The sequence below is a fragment of the Agelaius tricolor genome, unplaced genomic scaffold (assembly GCF_023055355.1).
Source record: "Agelaius tricolor isolate 1412-34295 unplaced genomic scaffold, bAgeTri1.0.p SCAF_23, whole genome shotgun sequence".
NCBI lineage: Eukaryota > Metazoa > Chordata > Aves > Passeriformes > Icteridae > Agelaius > Agelaius tricolor.
In genome coordinates, this window is record NW_027269283.1 from 12,582,535 (window position 1) to 12,596,626 (window position 14,092).

A 14,092-nucleotide genomic window follows, 5' to 3' on the forward strand; every position below is an offset into this window, starting at 1 on the left:
TGCCTTGGCCCGGAGCTGGGAGACGTCATGGATTCCTGAGTGTGAAGTTGCAGGAAAGCCCTCAGTTTGGGAGATGGAGCCGATCCAGGGGTTTCCATGGCACTGGGATAAACAGGAGGAAACAGTGAGGGAATCCCGTTATTTTACAGCATTCAAAGACTATAAACACTCGGAGCAGGGAAGGAAGTGGCCTTTCCCTCTCTAGTAACCCTCATCTCAGAGCAGAGAACTGACTTCACTTCAGGAACACGCTCAGCCCAGTTCGGAGCCCTCTTTGCACCTCCAAACACTTACTGAGGAGGCGAGCAAGAGGGGTTCCCTCTGTCCGGGCGGCACTGCTTGAAGATGGTTTAAAGGAGATTTTTTTTTTCCTTCTTTTTTTTTTTTTTTAAATTTTTTAAATTTTTTTTTTTCTGATATAGATTTTTTTTTTTTTAAATTCCTGATGCAGCGAGAAACTGCCTGCAGGCTGGTACACTACCACCACATCATGAGGTCTATGGATCAAGGTAGGGTGCGAGTGCTGCGTGTCCGGGCGCTGTGTGTGTGTCGCTCTGTCCGTCCCGCGGCTCGGGCCCGCCGGCAGGCGGGTGGGCAGGAGGGGTTCGCGGCCAGAAGGGCCCTCGGGGAAGGGACTGGGCTGCCTTTAGGTTTGCTTTGGTTTGAAGCGATCCGCCACGGCGATACAAATCCGTCTGGAGCAGCCTCCTTTCAACTGCAGCCAGAGGGACTCTCCTCATCCAAGCCATCACCCCAGGAGTCTCTCTGACTAACCCGGCCGCTTAACCCTTGCGCCGCCTGCCCGGCCCGGGGGCTGGGGGCCGGCGCCGCTGCCCGGGCCCGGCGGAGGCGGCGGCGGCGGCAGCGGGGCCGGCCGGGGCTCGGCTCTGCGGGCCCGGGGTGCGCGGGGGTCCCGGCGGGGCCGGTGCCGCGGGGCGGGGGCGCGGCCGGGCCGGGCGGCGGGCGGGGGTCGGGGCTGGGGGCGGCGTGCGGGGCTCAGGAGGAGGCGAGAGTTAAGAGTTAAGAGTTAAGAGCTGAGCGCGGCGAGAGGAGGAGCCTGCCCCGCTGTCAGCGCCGGCCCGCGGCACCGGGCGCTCCGCAGCGCGGCTGTTCCCCAGCCCGGGCACGGCGCAGCCTTCGGGGATGCTGCGGCTCCCTCGGGCATCCTCCGGGCTGCCCCGCCGGGCTGCGGGCAGCGCAGGGCAGGGCAGGGCAGGGCGTGCGGAGGCGGAGGGGCTCGGGCTCGCACGGGGCACGGGACACGGGGCACGGGGCGCCTCTCCGGGCCGGGCGGAGGATGCTCGGTGCGGGGCAGCCCTGGCCGCCGCAGCCCCGTCCCGCAGCGCGGCCGAGCAGCAGCGAGCCCGGGCGCTCCCCGGCGCTCGGAGCGCTGCGCCCGCCGGGCGCTGCCGCTGCGGGACAGGGGCAGGAGGGGCACAAGGGAAGGGCTCTTCCATCTGGCCGCTCCATCCTGGATCCGCGGTTCCCCCGCCCGCGCTGGCAGCGCCGCTCGGAGCTGAGTCAGAGCCGCGGAGGCTGAGCGGCTCCGGGGGACGCGGCGAGCGCGGCACGGCCGCCTTTGAGGGCCCTTGGTAGCCGCTGTTTGTTTTCTCCTGCCGGAGCGAGCTCCCCGGGCACCTGCCAAAACACACTCGTTAACACCTACACCCAAAGGGGATCATCCGAGAGCTCCGATTCTCGGACAAGCCAATGGAAAGACTCTTGAGTGGCTTTATACCGCCTTAAGATCAGGCCATTGCCCTGCCTCGTGTCTCCTCGGCTTTCTCCAGACAAAACTCCCTCTCTCTGGAGCGCTCCAGCTGCTCTTAGTCACTCTCACAACAGCCCCTGGAAGTTATTTTCTGCGGGGCAGCAAAGGGAACGAGGAGAATTCGTGCTCCTGCCAGGGACCTCACCTGCTCTGCAGGACAGCAGCACCAAAGCTCAGGGCAGCACCACACCCCCTCCAGTGCTGCGCAGCTCTGCTTTCCCCAGGGCCCTGCAGTCACACCCAGAAGGAAAAGCATTCATTTTATCTTTTATTTCCAGATCGAATATTTGAGAGCACAGCAGCCAGTGGAGCAGTGCAATCAGAGAGCCTTGAGATGCTCCAGGGAGAACACGCTCCCGGGCCCAGAATGTGTTTTTGCCTTGTGCAAATGCCTGCTCCCGTCAGTGGTGCAGGAGAGATTGGAGCAGTCCCTGCCCCTGACTGTCCTCTGTGTCACAAGGCTGCTCCCAGCATTTCCACAAGGAAAAAGCAGCATGAAACTGCAAGGGGTTAATAATACACGGCATTTTTGGGATCAGTCTCTGCCTCTGGGAGGATTCCTGCACCCACAACAAAGTGTTAGAGTCTTACTAATGCAGGGTGTGTAAATGATGATGTGTTAATAATTTTAAGCCCTTATCCCCTTTTATGATTGGAGCAGGCTCAGGATGAGGAATGAGGGCTCTGCACAAACACCCTGCCAGCAAAAAGCTGCTTCGGTGGCTTTGCTCCCTGAGCTGGGCTTCAGCAAGTCCCAGCCAGGGCAGAGACCTTGCCCAGGTGCCCCTGGGTCCCTGTGCCACCCTGGGGTCCCAGGGCTGGGAATGCTCTGTCACTTGACCTTTCTCTCCACCAGCCTGTCCTGTGGGGCAGCAGCCACAGGCAGCAAATGATTCCAGAGTCCTTCGTGCAGGGCAGGAATCACATTCACAGATGGGACCCTGTCAGAACTGGAGCACTCTTTTATAATATTCCAGCAGATATTCTGAGTGAAATTTCATCACTCATTTTTAAAAAAATAGCCAAGGATAATAATATCCTAGAACTTCTTTTCCACTACTGGTCTAATCTATTTTTTGTAAAAACTATGATATGTGCATTCCTTTGGTTTGCCCAGCAGACTTCAGAACTTAATGGGAACGTGGAGATATGAGCAATTTTTCCATTGTCCTTTCTTGCCAAACCACTTTAAGCTTGAAATTGGGGGGTAATATCTCTGACTCAAGCTGACCCCAAAATTGAAAAGTAGTGTGTGTGCCTGTGCCTCTCAAAGGAGCTACCAGATATTTCTCCCTTCTCTCTCCCTCCTTTTTTTTCTCTAATAACACTCCCCACTCTCCAGACCAAGCAACCAGTCACTCACAGGCTGAGCTCATTTTAAAGAGCTTGGATTAAGTCCATGTGCAAGTTTTAGTTGCCTGTTAAATTTCTAATGCCTGCCACATACACCATTAGAACACTTAGATTTTTAAGACAGCATTGACTCATATTTTCTTTGGGGTTTAGCAGCTAAATAGACATGCAGCTTTCTTAATCCACTTTTTCTGCCTCTTTTTCTTTTAAAAAGTTTAATGTGACAGTATTGCAGTATTAGAGGTCCAGAGTAAATTATGTATCATGTGGGACAAATAATAATTAGCACAGACATTTCTGAGATCAAACAGAATTTCTTCACCTCAGAGCATCCTCTGCTCCCTTGCATTAGTGAAATTATTGGTGCAGGGAATACAGTGGGGCAGTACAAGTAGAAACTGAAAATAGTAAATGAGAAGTTATATTGGCAGTGCATTTAAACACTGAGAAATCTGTGGAGCAGTCTCTAACTCCAGTCAGTATTACACTAGAAGTGCTCTTTGTGGCTTTGTTTGTGGATTCCCCGTCCCCCAGCACCTAGGTAGTCCAGTATTCACATTCTTCTGAAGTTTTATTGAAGCACAGCCCTGCCAAAGGGCAGCACGGATCCAAGTCTGTGGAAAAGGCCTGCTCCCATCCTGCAGTTCCCTGAAATGGCAGCACAGTGATTTCCAGCTCTGCTCTGTGTGGAGCCTGCTGCAAGCATACGTGGCTGCAATTTCTGTTAATGCTGCCAAGGACAGGCTTTGCTTCAGCCCTTCAAACACCTTCTTGGCTCGTGAAAACAGCTTTATAGAAAAACCCCAGAGCTAGTGCTGACTCCTGGATCTCAGGGTGGCTGCTGAGAGCCCGAGCAGAGCCGGGACCACTCTCCATGACCCTGACACAGGGGAAATGCATGCAGGATCCTCGGGGAAAGGAAGGCTCTGATGTGAAAAGGATTGAGATTTAGGAACACCAAGCAGTATTTCTGGTCTTTGATCACTGTACTCCAGCCTTTCACTCCAGCCCTAGTGAAAATCAAGCTTTGGGAAGCATTTGTCACATTATCTGGGTTTTTTCTTTGATGTTTCTGAGTGTATATGCTGGGCTGAAGAGCCCACAGTCTATTCAAGTCTAGGAGCTTCCCTGCCTTTCCTTCACCACTAATTATTAATGACAGACTGTGGGCAGTATTTGTCAGTTATGTAGTTATTAACAGCTAAAACTTAATTTATAATGTTTTATTTTCACTGTGGGCTCAAGAGCCTGTTTTGGGTCTAAACTAAACTCCACTCAGCATTTGGAAGGCTCCAAAAACTACAGCTGTCACTTGAGCTGGATTCTGCAGCTGCCCACACCTACCAGCAGCTTCATGCCCCTCCAATATTTAGGCCAGATCCATGTTTTGTGCATTTGTAACATTTCTGCTCGCAGTAACACACAGGTGGGTGCAAAGCCAGCCCACAGAGCGCTCCAGCTGACATCCCTGTGCTCTCAGAGCATGTGGGAGCTCTGTTGCTGTAGGTTCTGAGCAGTGCCCATATGGGATGGTGTCCTGGTGTGCCCTGCAGGGAGGAGCAGCAGGGACACACTGCATTACAGCCCGGTGCCTCCCGCTCCCTGACATCTGTCAGGCTGGGCAAAAATCCCTGAATCCTATCAGCTGAGCTAATTCCTATGTTTCTCTAGCACTTTTCTCACTGCTGTCTTGTCACCTCGCTCCTGGGCAGAGGCAGGGCTGACGATTCCGTGTGTCAGCAGTGACACGCTGCTCTTGGAAAGCCAAGGGTACATTTTCCATTTGTGGAGCATTACTAATCACACGAGTAGCTGAGGATAAATTTGAAGCTTCACATGCCTAATGGGAAGCAAAGGATGGGATAGAGCTTTAGCAGAAGTCAGGGTCGTCTCCCCATGCCCTCCTGCCAATCACCTGTATCTCACTTGAAAAGCCCAGAGTTTTGTGTCATTTCTTTCTGAGGCTAACCCAATAGATGCTCTCCAGTCGTGCTCCGTGTGGTGTCAGCTGTGAGGATGACAGCTCTCTTTAGTGCTAAGCCAAGATCAGCAAGTATATTTTGTTTTTCTAATGAATTTTAAATAGAAGAGGCAACGATAAAAGACCAGCAAAGGGTTAGGATCACTGGATAACAGATACAAACAATCCAATTTAATAGATGTTTAAACAATTCAGAAGAAGCCAGGCTCTCAGAGAGAGCAGCACAGGCTCCCCAAAGGGCTGGCAGTGTCTGTGAATGCCTCAGTGAACATTCTCTTTGCAGGCTCACCTGCCCTTTCTGACAGGCACTTTTCCCTATCCCCTGGCACCTTCCAGTAACAAATTAATGCCACAAGGCCTGACTCTGGTGTGAGTGCTGCCCCCCTGGCCTGGTGCAGCCTCCCAGCAGGTTTGGCTGCTCCCTGAGGGCCCTTTCAGCCCCAGCCCTGTGTGGTGGTTCTGCTCACACAGGGACCTGCCAGTCCTGGGCTTCTTCAGAACTCAGTGAAGAACCTGACTGCAAACTACAGGGAAAGTCTGAGTTCTTGTTCTCTGGATGAGCAAAAGGGTGTGATGAGAATGATTTGTCACTACTTGGCTGGACACATTAATGAGAAAGGCAGTAGGTTATAAACCCAACTGCAGAGATTCTAGTTCGTGTGTGCTTTAAAACAGACTTTCTGTGACCTTAGACAAGTAACGTAACTTAAAGATTTGTCTTGCAGTTAATGCCGCTGTGCTGACAGGCTTAGCAAATAAAAACAAGCTGAAGTAAACACCAAAATACTTTTTTAATGATCTTGGTCCCTCTGCCTTTCCTCCCTGCCCTGTCTACAGACTGGGAGCATTTTTCAAACTCACAGACCCGATGACAGCCATCTGCACACTCATAAAGGGCAGCACACAAACAGGTAAGCGAGGCAACCACAGATGGCTGAGCACACAAAGCCAGGGTCCCCAGTCGCCCACGAGTGAAGTCACTGCTGGTGCTAGCAGCCATCCCAGGGGCAGGAGGCCGTCGGGGGGCAGCGGCCAGCGCCCTGTGCAGGGCCAGGGCACATGGCATGAATGCAGTCAATGTGGTGGAGGTGCCGCGGGGACCCGGGGAAGCTGGCAGCACCCGGCTGTGGTCAGCAGGGACCGCGGCGAGCGCCCATGCCCTGAAACGCTGTTTGTGAGCGAGGCAGGAGGAGAACAGAGCCCTTGTGCACGGCGGGCCCGGTGCCTCTACAGGTGCTCCAGCTAGGAGAGGCTGTCCTGTGCTCTCAGCAGCCGCTGCAAGCGGAGCACATGGCGCGGGATGCGCGAAGCCCGGAGCGGGCAGGGGCACGGCCGCGCTGCCGGGGCGGCGGGGACGCTGCAGCCCTCCAGAGAGGGGCTGGGGTACACAGCCGGTCACACCCGACGAGGGGCACCAGGGCGGAGATGCTCGGCCAAGGGTGCCGTTTCTGGAGCCCCCGGGCCGGAGCAGCCCCGTTATCCCGGTGCTGCTGCCGGAGGGCGCGGGGCCCGTGCGGTGCTGCCGGGCCGGTGCCGGCTCCTCCCCGGGGGCGGCCCCGGCGCAGGTGGCTGCGAGGAGCAGGAAGCTGCCCCGCTACCGCCCGTGTCGTGCCGTGCTGGGCCGTGCTGGGCCGAGCAGTGCCGTGCAGAGCCGAGCCGAGCCGTGCCGCCCGGGGCTCGCCGCCCGCACCCGCCGTCGGGGCAGCGCGCCGGCCGCAGCCTCCCCAGCCAGGGCATTTCTTGGTGTTTGCTCGCGTTGTTCTCTCCGTTTCCCCGCTGTGACCGCCCGGCTCTCGCTGCCGGAGGCTCCGCCGGGTCGCGGCTCTCGGGGCAGCCCCGCTCCCGGGCCGCCATGAGCGCCGCGGGCCCCGGGCCCGGGCCCGGCCCCGACCCCGGCCCGCAGGAGGGGGGCCCCGGGCACGGCCCCGGCCCGGCCCGGCCGGACAGCCCGCAGGAGGAGCTCGACTTCTCCATCCTCTTCGACTACGACTACGACTACAAGCCGATCGAAGGTTGGTGAGGGGCCGCCCGGGGCGGCCGAGCCCCCGGCAGCTCCTCGGGGCCGGCCCGGCAGGCGGGGCCGGGCCGCGGCCGTCGGGGGCCGCTGGGCCGGCAGGTGCCTGCCCGGGGCCGCTGCACCGAGCGGCGCGGTGTGAGCCGGGATGGAGCCCAGCGGCTCGGTGTGTGCCGGGCTGCAGTGTCGGGGCGGCTCGGTGTGAGCCGGGATGGAGCCCAGCGGCTCGGTGTGTGCCGGGATGGAGCCCAGCGGCTCGGTGTGAGCCAGGCTGCGGTGTCGGTCCGGCCGGGGACATCGCCGCTGTCCCCGGGGCCGTGTAGCCGGCAGTGAGCGCTGCTGCAGGGCAGCGGAGGCGCTCGGCACAGCCCGGCCGGGCTCTCGCTACCCCCGCACCGTGCCCAGGCAGCTCCCGGGCAGCCGGAGCGCTGGGGCGTGCAGCCCTCGGAGCTGCTGCCAGCCCTGAGCGGCCCTCGGAGCTGCTGTCAGCTCTGTACAGCCCTCGGAGCTGCTGCCAGCTCTGTACAGCCCTCGGAGCTGCTGCCAGCCCTGAGCGGCCCTCGGAGCTGCTGCCAGCCCTGTACGGCCCTCGGAGCTGCTGTCAGCCCCGAACAGCCCTCGGAGCCGCTGCCAGCCCCGAACAGCCCTCGGAGCTGCTGCCAGCTCTGTACAGCCCTCGGAGCTGCTGTCAGCCCTGTACGGCCCTCGGAGCCGCTGTCAGCCCCGAACAGCCCTCGGAGCTGCTGCCAGCCCTGAGCGGCCCTCGGAGCTTCTGTCAGCTCTGTACGGCCCTCGGAGCTGCTGCCAGCCCTGAGCGGCCCTCGGAGCTGCTGTCAGCCCCGAACAGCCCTCGGAGCTGCTGCCAGCCCTGAGCGGCCCTCGGAGCTGCTGTCAGCCCCGAACAGCCCTCGGAGCTGCTGTCAGCCCTGAGCGGCCCTCGGAGCTGCTGTCAGCCCTGTACGGCCCTCGGAGCTGCTGTCAGCCCCGAACAGCCCTCGGAGCTGCCGCCCGCAGCCATGGCTCCAGCCTGGGGACAAACAGCACCAGCTTAAGTTAAAATTGAGAAAAAAGAGAAAGGTTTGCAGACTGTTCTGCCTTTCTGGGCTTATGCTGTGGTACTTTAAAGTGCAGTGGCAAGTGTTCCCTGACTTTCTAAATGGTAGCTCTGTCTGTTGTTGGTACTAAACAGGAATATTTCCCATAAAGTATAGATTTGTGTAAACAAGACAAAGCTGAAGGAGAGGACCCAGAGGAATGATTTGTTGGGATGTTGTCTCCAAGATACACTGGTTTCACTGGTTTGGATTCTGCTCAGTGGAGAGCTGGTGTCTCCCTGGGGCATCTCAGAGATGTTGTGTTCCTCTGAAGGAGGAGACCTTTGAGGCCTGAGTCGTGGTGTCATTAGTGAAATGGAGAGCTGTTGCTGAGTTTTATTCTCTTTGTCCTTGTTTAAGTGTACAGATGTGCACCAGCATCAAAGCTGCCTGGGGATGGCTCATGCCAGCAGGTGGACAAAGCTGAATTTTCATTCAAGGTTTCACGTAGATCAAAATAAGCTACAATAAATCCACGATGGGGAGGGGTTAATGGTTTTAATGAAAATACACGGAATGTCAGTGAAAGCTTCAGATGCTGGTGTGTTCACATCTTTACAGTACACAGTGCTGCTGTGAAGCCTTAAGTGGGAAGTTCTACAGAATATAATCATACGTAGGTGGGGGTAGAAAGTTTAATCTTCAAACCACATAAATGCGGAGCAGCGTGTGCTTGTTGTAGAAGTAACTTCCTTCTTGAGCCTGCTTTCTTCACTTTTGAATGACTGGAAACCATAATTAGTAGTAATTTTGTTCCAAAGATGGAAATCATTAGCATTAAAATAAAAAAAAAAAAGATCCCAACCATATATATGAGCATTGTAATCTGGAGAACATTCTCCCTGGCTTTGAAAAGGCAGCAGCTCCAGTCTGTAAGCAATCCAGGATACATCCGCAAGCTTTAATGTACAAAAGATTAAAGCGTGTTTACATGAGAGCAGAAAATGGTCCATTTCTGAGCAAGGGCTTTGTCCACATGCTGCTGGTAACTGATGCTCATTGTTCATGTGCAGTCCTGGCCTCATCTGAACTGCTCTTGGGCAAACAGTCCTGTGCAGGGCAGGATTCAAAGTGGAACCAAAACCAAAGGAGTGGGTCCCAGCTCTTCAGTCTGGTTCCTGCATTTGGTTCCTGCCTCCTAGCCTGGGCTGCTCCACCCACTGCTCATGACAAGTCCTGAAATTGCAACTCTATAAGCATCCTAAAAGGGATTTTTTAAATTAAAAAAATACAGGAAAACGTAAATTTTGGGCTCTAGGGATGGATTGGGGTGAACGTTTATTCCTGAGAAACAGTTTTTTGAAAGGTTTGAATTTGGCAGTGTCCATCCAAAGTTTTGTTTTAAAAGTAGGACCTATATCACAACTTGTTGTCATGGGGATGCCAGAAATATCCTTCCTGAAAGTGTCTGGCATTCAGTAGTGCTTGTGTGTGCCATGGACTGATATAAAAGCAACAGGGAAAAGAAGGGTCAACAAAAACCCTGCAGTCAATATTGTTAATATTAGATGTTCCTCTTGAAGCCAGCCATTTCCAAAAGCAGCAGTGCTGTAGAGTGCTTTTTACCTTTACTTGCCAGACTTTAATTAGCAATCTTCTCAGGATTTGCAAACAAAAAACATCTGCTGAACTCAGGGGCCTGTCCAGGTGAACAGGATGTGGGAGTGTGGGCAAGGCATGCCCTGCTTTCAGGTGGAAGCTGTGATTTCATTTGGCCATTGAGGATGTTTTCGGTGTCCTTTGAGCACAAAAGTGTGAGATGCATTCCCTGCAGAGTTCCTGTGCAGGTGTTGGTAGTGGTATCAGTGATAGCCCAAATTTTAGCTCATTTCAAACATGCCAGGTGAGCTAATGAGCATTTCCAAATGAGCTCCTACAAGCAGGGCTCCCAGAGGAGTGAGTTCTGATAGCTGCTGGGTGTGCTCTTCCCTCACACCTGTTGCTGGCTGCTGAGAGACAAAATGCTGAGCTGCAGACAGTGCTGTGCTCCAGCAGCTCCCCTGGGGTTGCTGGGCTCACTGTGGGATGATCTGCTGAGAGGTAAAGCTGCCACATCATTTTTAATGCTTGAGCACAACCCTTCTGGGAGCTGATGCTCTGAGGGGTGTTCTGCAAATCCAAACAAAAGCTGTGTTTAAATGAGATTCCAGATGAAACCCTGAGACAGCAGGTAAGAATGCAGATGGGAAGGAGTATTTTCTGGAGGCTCAGGCCCTTGCTGTAGCTCATTAGAGTCTGAGACTGCATCTGGTGATATGGATCTACAAGGTCTGTGTGTGTGTAGTGTAGGGAGGGGAAGCAGGGAGCATCCATAAATATTAATATTCTTCCAAATGCTTGTTTGTATGTAGACAGGCTCCCAGGGACATTGCCACGTCTTGTAGGTGTCAAGCCCTGAATAATTTGCCTCGTTCCTTTTTTTCTTCTCCCAGATGCAAAGCTATTAAAAGGAAAAAAAAACTGAAAGTGCACGCAGTTGGGTCCTAGGGCTGGCTCAGGAACACAGGAGGCAGTGTTCAGCACTGCCATAAGGAAACAAATATGCACATCTCCCAGAGAATTCCAGATTTCACTCAGGAAACCAGCTCTCACTTGGAGCTTCCAAGCAGTTAGTGTAAATAACAGACAACTCAGCTTTTGAAAAATGCAAAGAAGCTCTGGACTGGCCCCTTCAAATGACAATAAGCAAGTTAATTAAAAAAAGAAAATCGACTATTTTCCTTATGCAAGTAAGGGACTCCAGTTAAATCCCGGGAGCTGCAGCCAGCGGATGTGAGGTCAGAGCCCAACTTGTGCCCCTGGCCTGCACAGGGCTATCTTTAGCTTTTCCTAGAGGATGGTTTGGATAAACCCAGCATGGAATGCAGCTGCTGGGTGGGCCTTTATTCCCTCATTTCATGCTAATTGTCACATTTGGCCGAGTGGTGGCTTTGAAGGCGCTGCCTTGTTTCAGACCAATGCAGGGTGGCCCTCCTCAAGCCATGTGTGCTCACACTGCTGTGGCCCTGGCCTTGGGGAGCCTTTTCCTTTTCCTTTCTGCCGTTCAGAGATGTGTGAAAGAGGGTTTGGTAAATCAGGGGTCAAGTCCTTTGGAACTGTAATCCCTTGATCTCTTTCACCGGTGGTTCAGCTCTCCCTGGGTTCCTAAGGGCACTGCTGAGGGTCTCCCCCTGGGGAGGCTGCCTGCACCCTTCCTGGGCCTGGCCAGAGGAGTTCCTTGGGGGTTATTTGCAGTACAGGAGCATCCAGACCCTGCTGTGGTGAGAGAGACAGTCGTGGGGCTGAGACCTGTGGGAATATGGGGCAGTGAGAGCTGGCAGCTCATGGGCAGTTTGGGGGGGATCCCAGAGGGCTTGGGCCACACTGCTCTGGGAAGAGGAGCTGAGTGACACAGGGAAGGGTGTTTGCTGACAGCAAAGCTGACTGAGAGCCCAAGGAGGTGCCAGTGCTGCCTGGGTGTGAGACTCGCTTTCTTTTAACCCCCCTGTGAAAGCAGAAGGATCTTTTGGTACTGAATCAGAGGGTGAATCAGCAGTGAAACCTCAGGCTGGGAAATGCTTGAGTGCAGGGAGGGGGGAAGTGCTGGAGCTGCCCATGCTGAGAGCTGTCTGAGATATCCATCAGAAGAGCAGTGGAGAGGCCAGTGCTTTGCTGGAGTATTGCAGGCTGTGTTCTGGGATGCAAAATGCAGAAATGGATGAACCCTGGGTGGTGGCACAGCCTTGGGAACAAAGCTTATCTCTGAGTTACTTCATTCCTTGGAAAACACCTTTGCTGGGCTGATCCATCCCATACCTGTTCTGTGTAAGGGCTCTCCCTCCCTGGGAGCCCAGCTGGAGGGTGGCAGGGCTGTTCCCTGCCATCCCAGTGTGGCAGAGGGCCAGCACTGTGAAGTTTGCTGCCATGAGCTCCTACCCAAGCTCGCCTTGGCAGCTCAGGGAGAAGTTTGAGTGGTGTTGGGGCCATCTGCCTGGAGCCACTGCTGTGTCCTGGGCTCTGTGTCCCCACTGGCATCTGCAAGGGCAGGGAGAAAGCAGCTGAGCTGCTGGCCAGCATCCTGTGCCCCTCACAAAGGCAGGGCTGGACGCTGCTCACAGAGGCAGCTGCTGCTGGTGATGCTCCTGTCCCGGGGCTGTTGGCTCTGCCCTGCCCTTTCCTCGAGCAGATTCCTGACCTCAGCCGAGCTGGCTGGAGCAGAGCAGCCAGTCCCCTCGTGCTGAAGCAACAAGCAGCATTCCTGCTGATTTCCGTGGAAGAGCCGTTGATTTGTGGGAGCAGCCGTCGCTGTTTCAGCGCGGTGCCCGCATCCCTGCCCAGTGAGGTCAGAGCTACTGGAGCATCCCCGGCGTTGCCGTGGGGACAGTGCCTGCATTGTGCCTCTGCAGCTCCCGCGGCCCCGAGCCGTGCCCGTGAGTCAGGCTCAGCCTCTCCCCGGCTCGGGGCAGGCTTTGTGTGCCCACGGGCCCGGGCACTGACAGCTCGCCATGCGGGGAAGGTAAATAAACACTGCTCTGCACAGGAGCTGTGGGTGTTTGCTCGGCACGGGCTGTGCCCGCTGCCGGGGCAGGCTGGGGCTTGCTCTGTGTGTGTGAGCGTTGTTATTCACACCTGCAGCGTGGGTCCTGCGGGAGGGGCAGCGCCAGGGTGAAAGTGCTCTTTGAAACACGGTGTTTCAGGGGTAGGCTGGGAAAATGTGGGTTGTCTGAAGCCCCGGTTTTGCTGGGCTGTCACTGCGAGGAAGGGGTGTGTTCTTTATTCAGCAGACTTTTAAAATTACACGTGCACGTACAAATACATTTGCTTTTCCCATACCCAACACAAGCCTCCCCCCCGGCTTTGCTGCTGTGTTGAGTTTTGGTTGTGTACCAGTTGTACCTGGCACAGATAATTCAGTTTAAGGTGTGGGGGGCAGCCTTAGCTGTGGCTGTGCTGCATGGGGAGCTGAAAGGCTCACCTGTTCCTTGAGTGAAGCTGTTCAGCATGGAGAGGTTTCTGCTCCTGCTGGTGCACCAATCCTGCCTCGAGCCTGGCATCCAGCCTGGCTCTGCCTGGGGCTGGTTTTGCCCCTGGTGTCAGCTGGGAAGGGGCTGGTTGTCCCCAGAGCTGTGGGAGCCGTGCTCTGAGGTTGTGGGGGGTGTGTTTCTCTGCTCATTGTGCAGACATGACGAGTTCTGTTCAAAGGGAATCTCAGCAGCAATCTCGAGGCTTGATGTGTCAGACCTGAGTGATGGGGATGACACACTGCTCCTGAGTGCCAAAGCTCTGAAATCAACGGCGCTAAAAATACGTTTGGCTCACAATTCAGTGACTCGTTGCTGTTTTCCTATCCCCAAACCAGCTGTGTGCTGGGATTAAAAGCCAGAGGGAACCTTAAGAAATGTGCAAGCTGGACTGTCGTGTGCAGCTCCCCTCCTGGCCCAGCCATTCTGTGTGTTGGTTTGTTTGCTCGGCTCTTGGGGTTTCCCACTGAACACAAAGGCTCAGCAGTTCCTGAAAATGAACAGAAGCCGGCTGAAAATAAGTCAGAATCTCTCTGCATGTAGAAGTTTCACTGGGAACTTCTGCTACTTTTGCAGAAAGCTCAGTCAGCTCCTGCCTGGCTTTCTGTATGGTATTTTCTCATGGGAATTGCTGTCTAATGCCATGTAGATGTTAGACAAAATGCTGGAGCAGTAATTTAAATATTTAAATGAAACCCTCTGCCTGTGACATGCACTGATCTGTGCCCAGAGCGAGCAGATAGGGTGAATTAATCCCAAATTGTGGAGCTGTTTCAGGTACTTCCTGCTGGATACACTGAAATCTTTAAAACATATACAAATCCTGGTAATGTTTTGCATGTTTTTGTCTCATGACAAATATTCTTCAGCTCCAGGGGC

The 14,092-nt window shown here is 54.8% G+C and overlaps 1 protein-coding gene across 2 annotated transcripts in view; it reads left to right on the top strand.

The window, feature by feature from the left end:
* The first annotated feature begins 220 nt into the window (after positions 1-220).
* The window catches only part of NFATC2 (nuclear factor of activated T cells 2), an 84,657-nt gene continuing 70,785 nt past the window's right edge, over positions 221-14,092 (top strand). Inside the window, exon 1 of one of the 2 annotated variants that reach the window (XM_071446647.1) lies at positions 221-509. Coding sequence is in view for 1 of the 2 variants with exons in the window: in XM_071446646.1 (XP_071302747.1) it covers positions 6,958-7,117 (160 nt within the window). In the remaining variant the exon portion in view is untranslated. Of the gene's footprint in view, positions 510-6,765; positions 7,118-14,092 lie in introns of those variants that run through there. The other variant, XM_071446646.1, reaches the window with a different exon arrangement.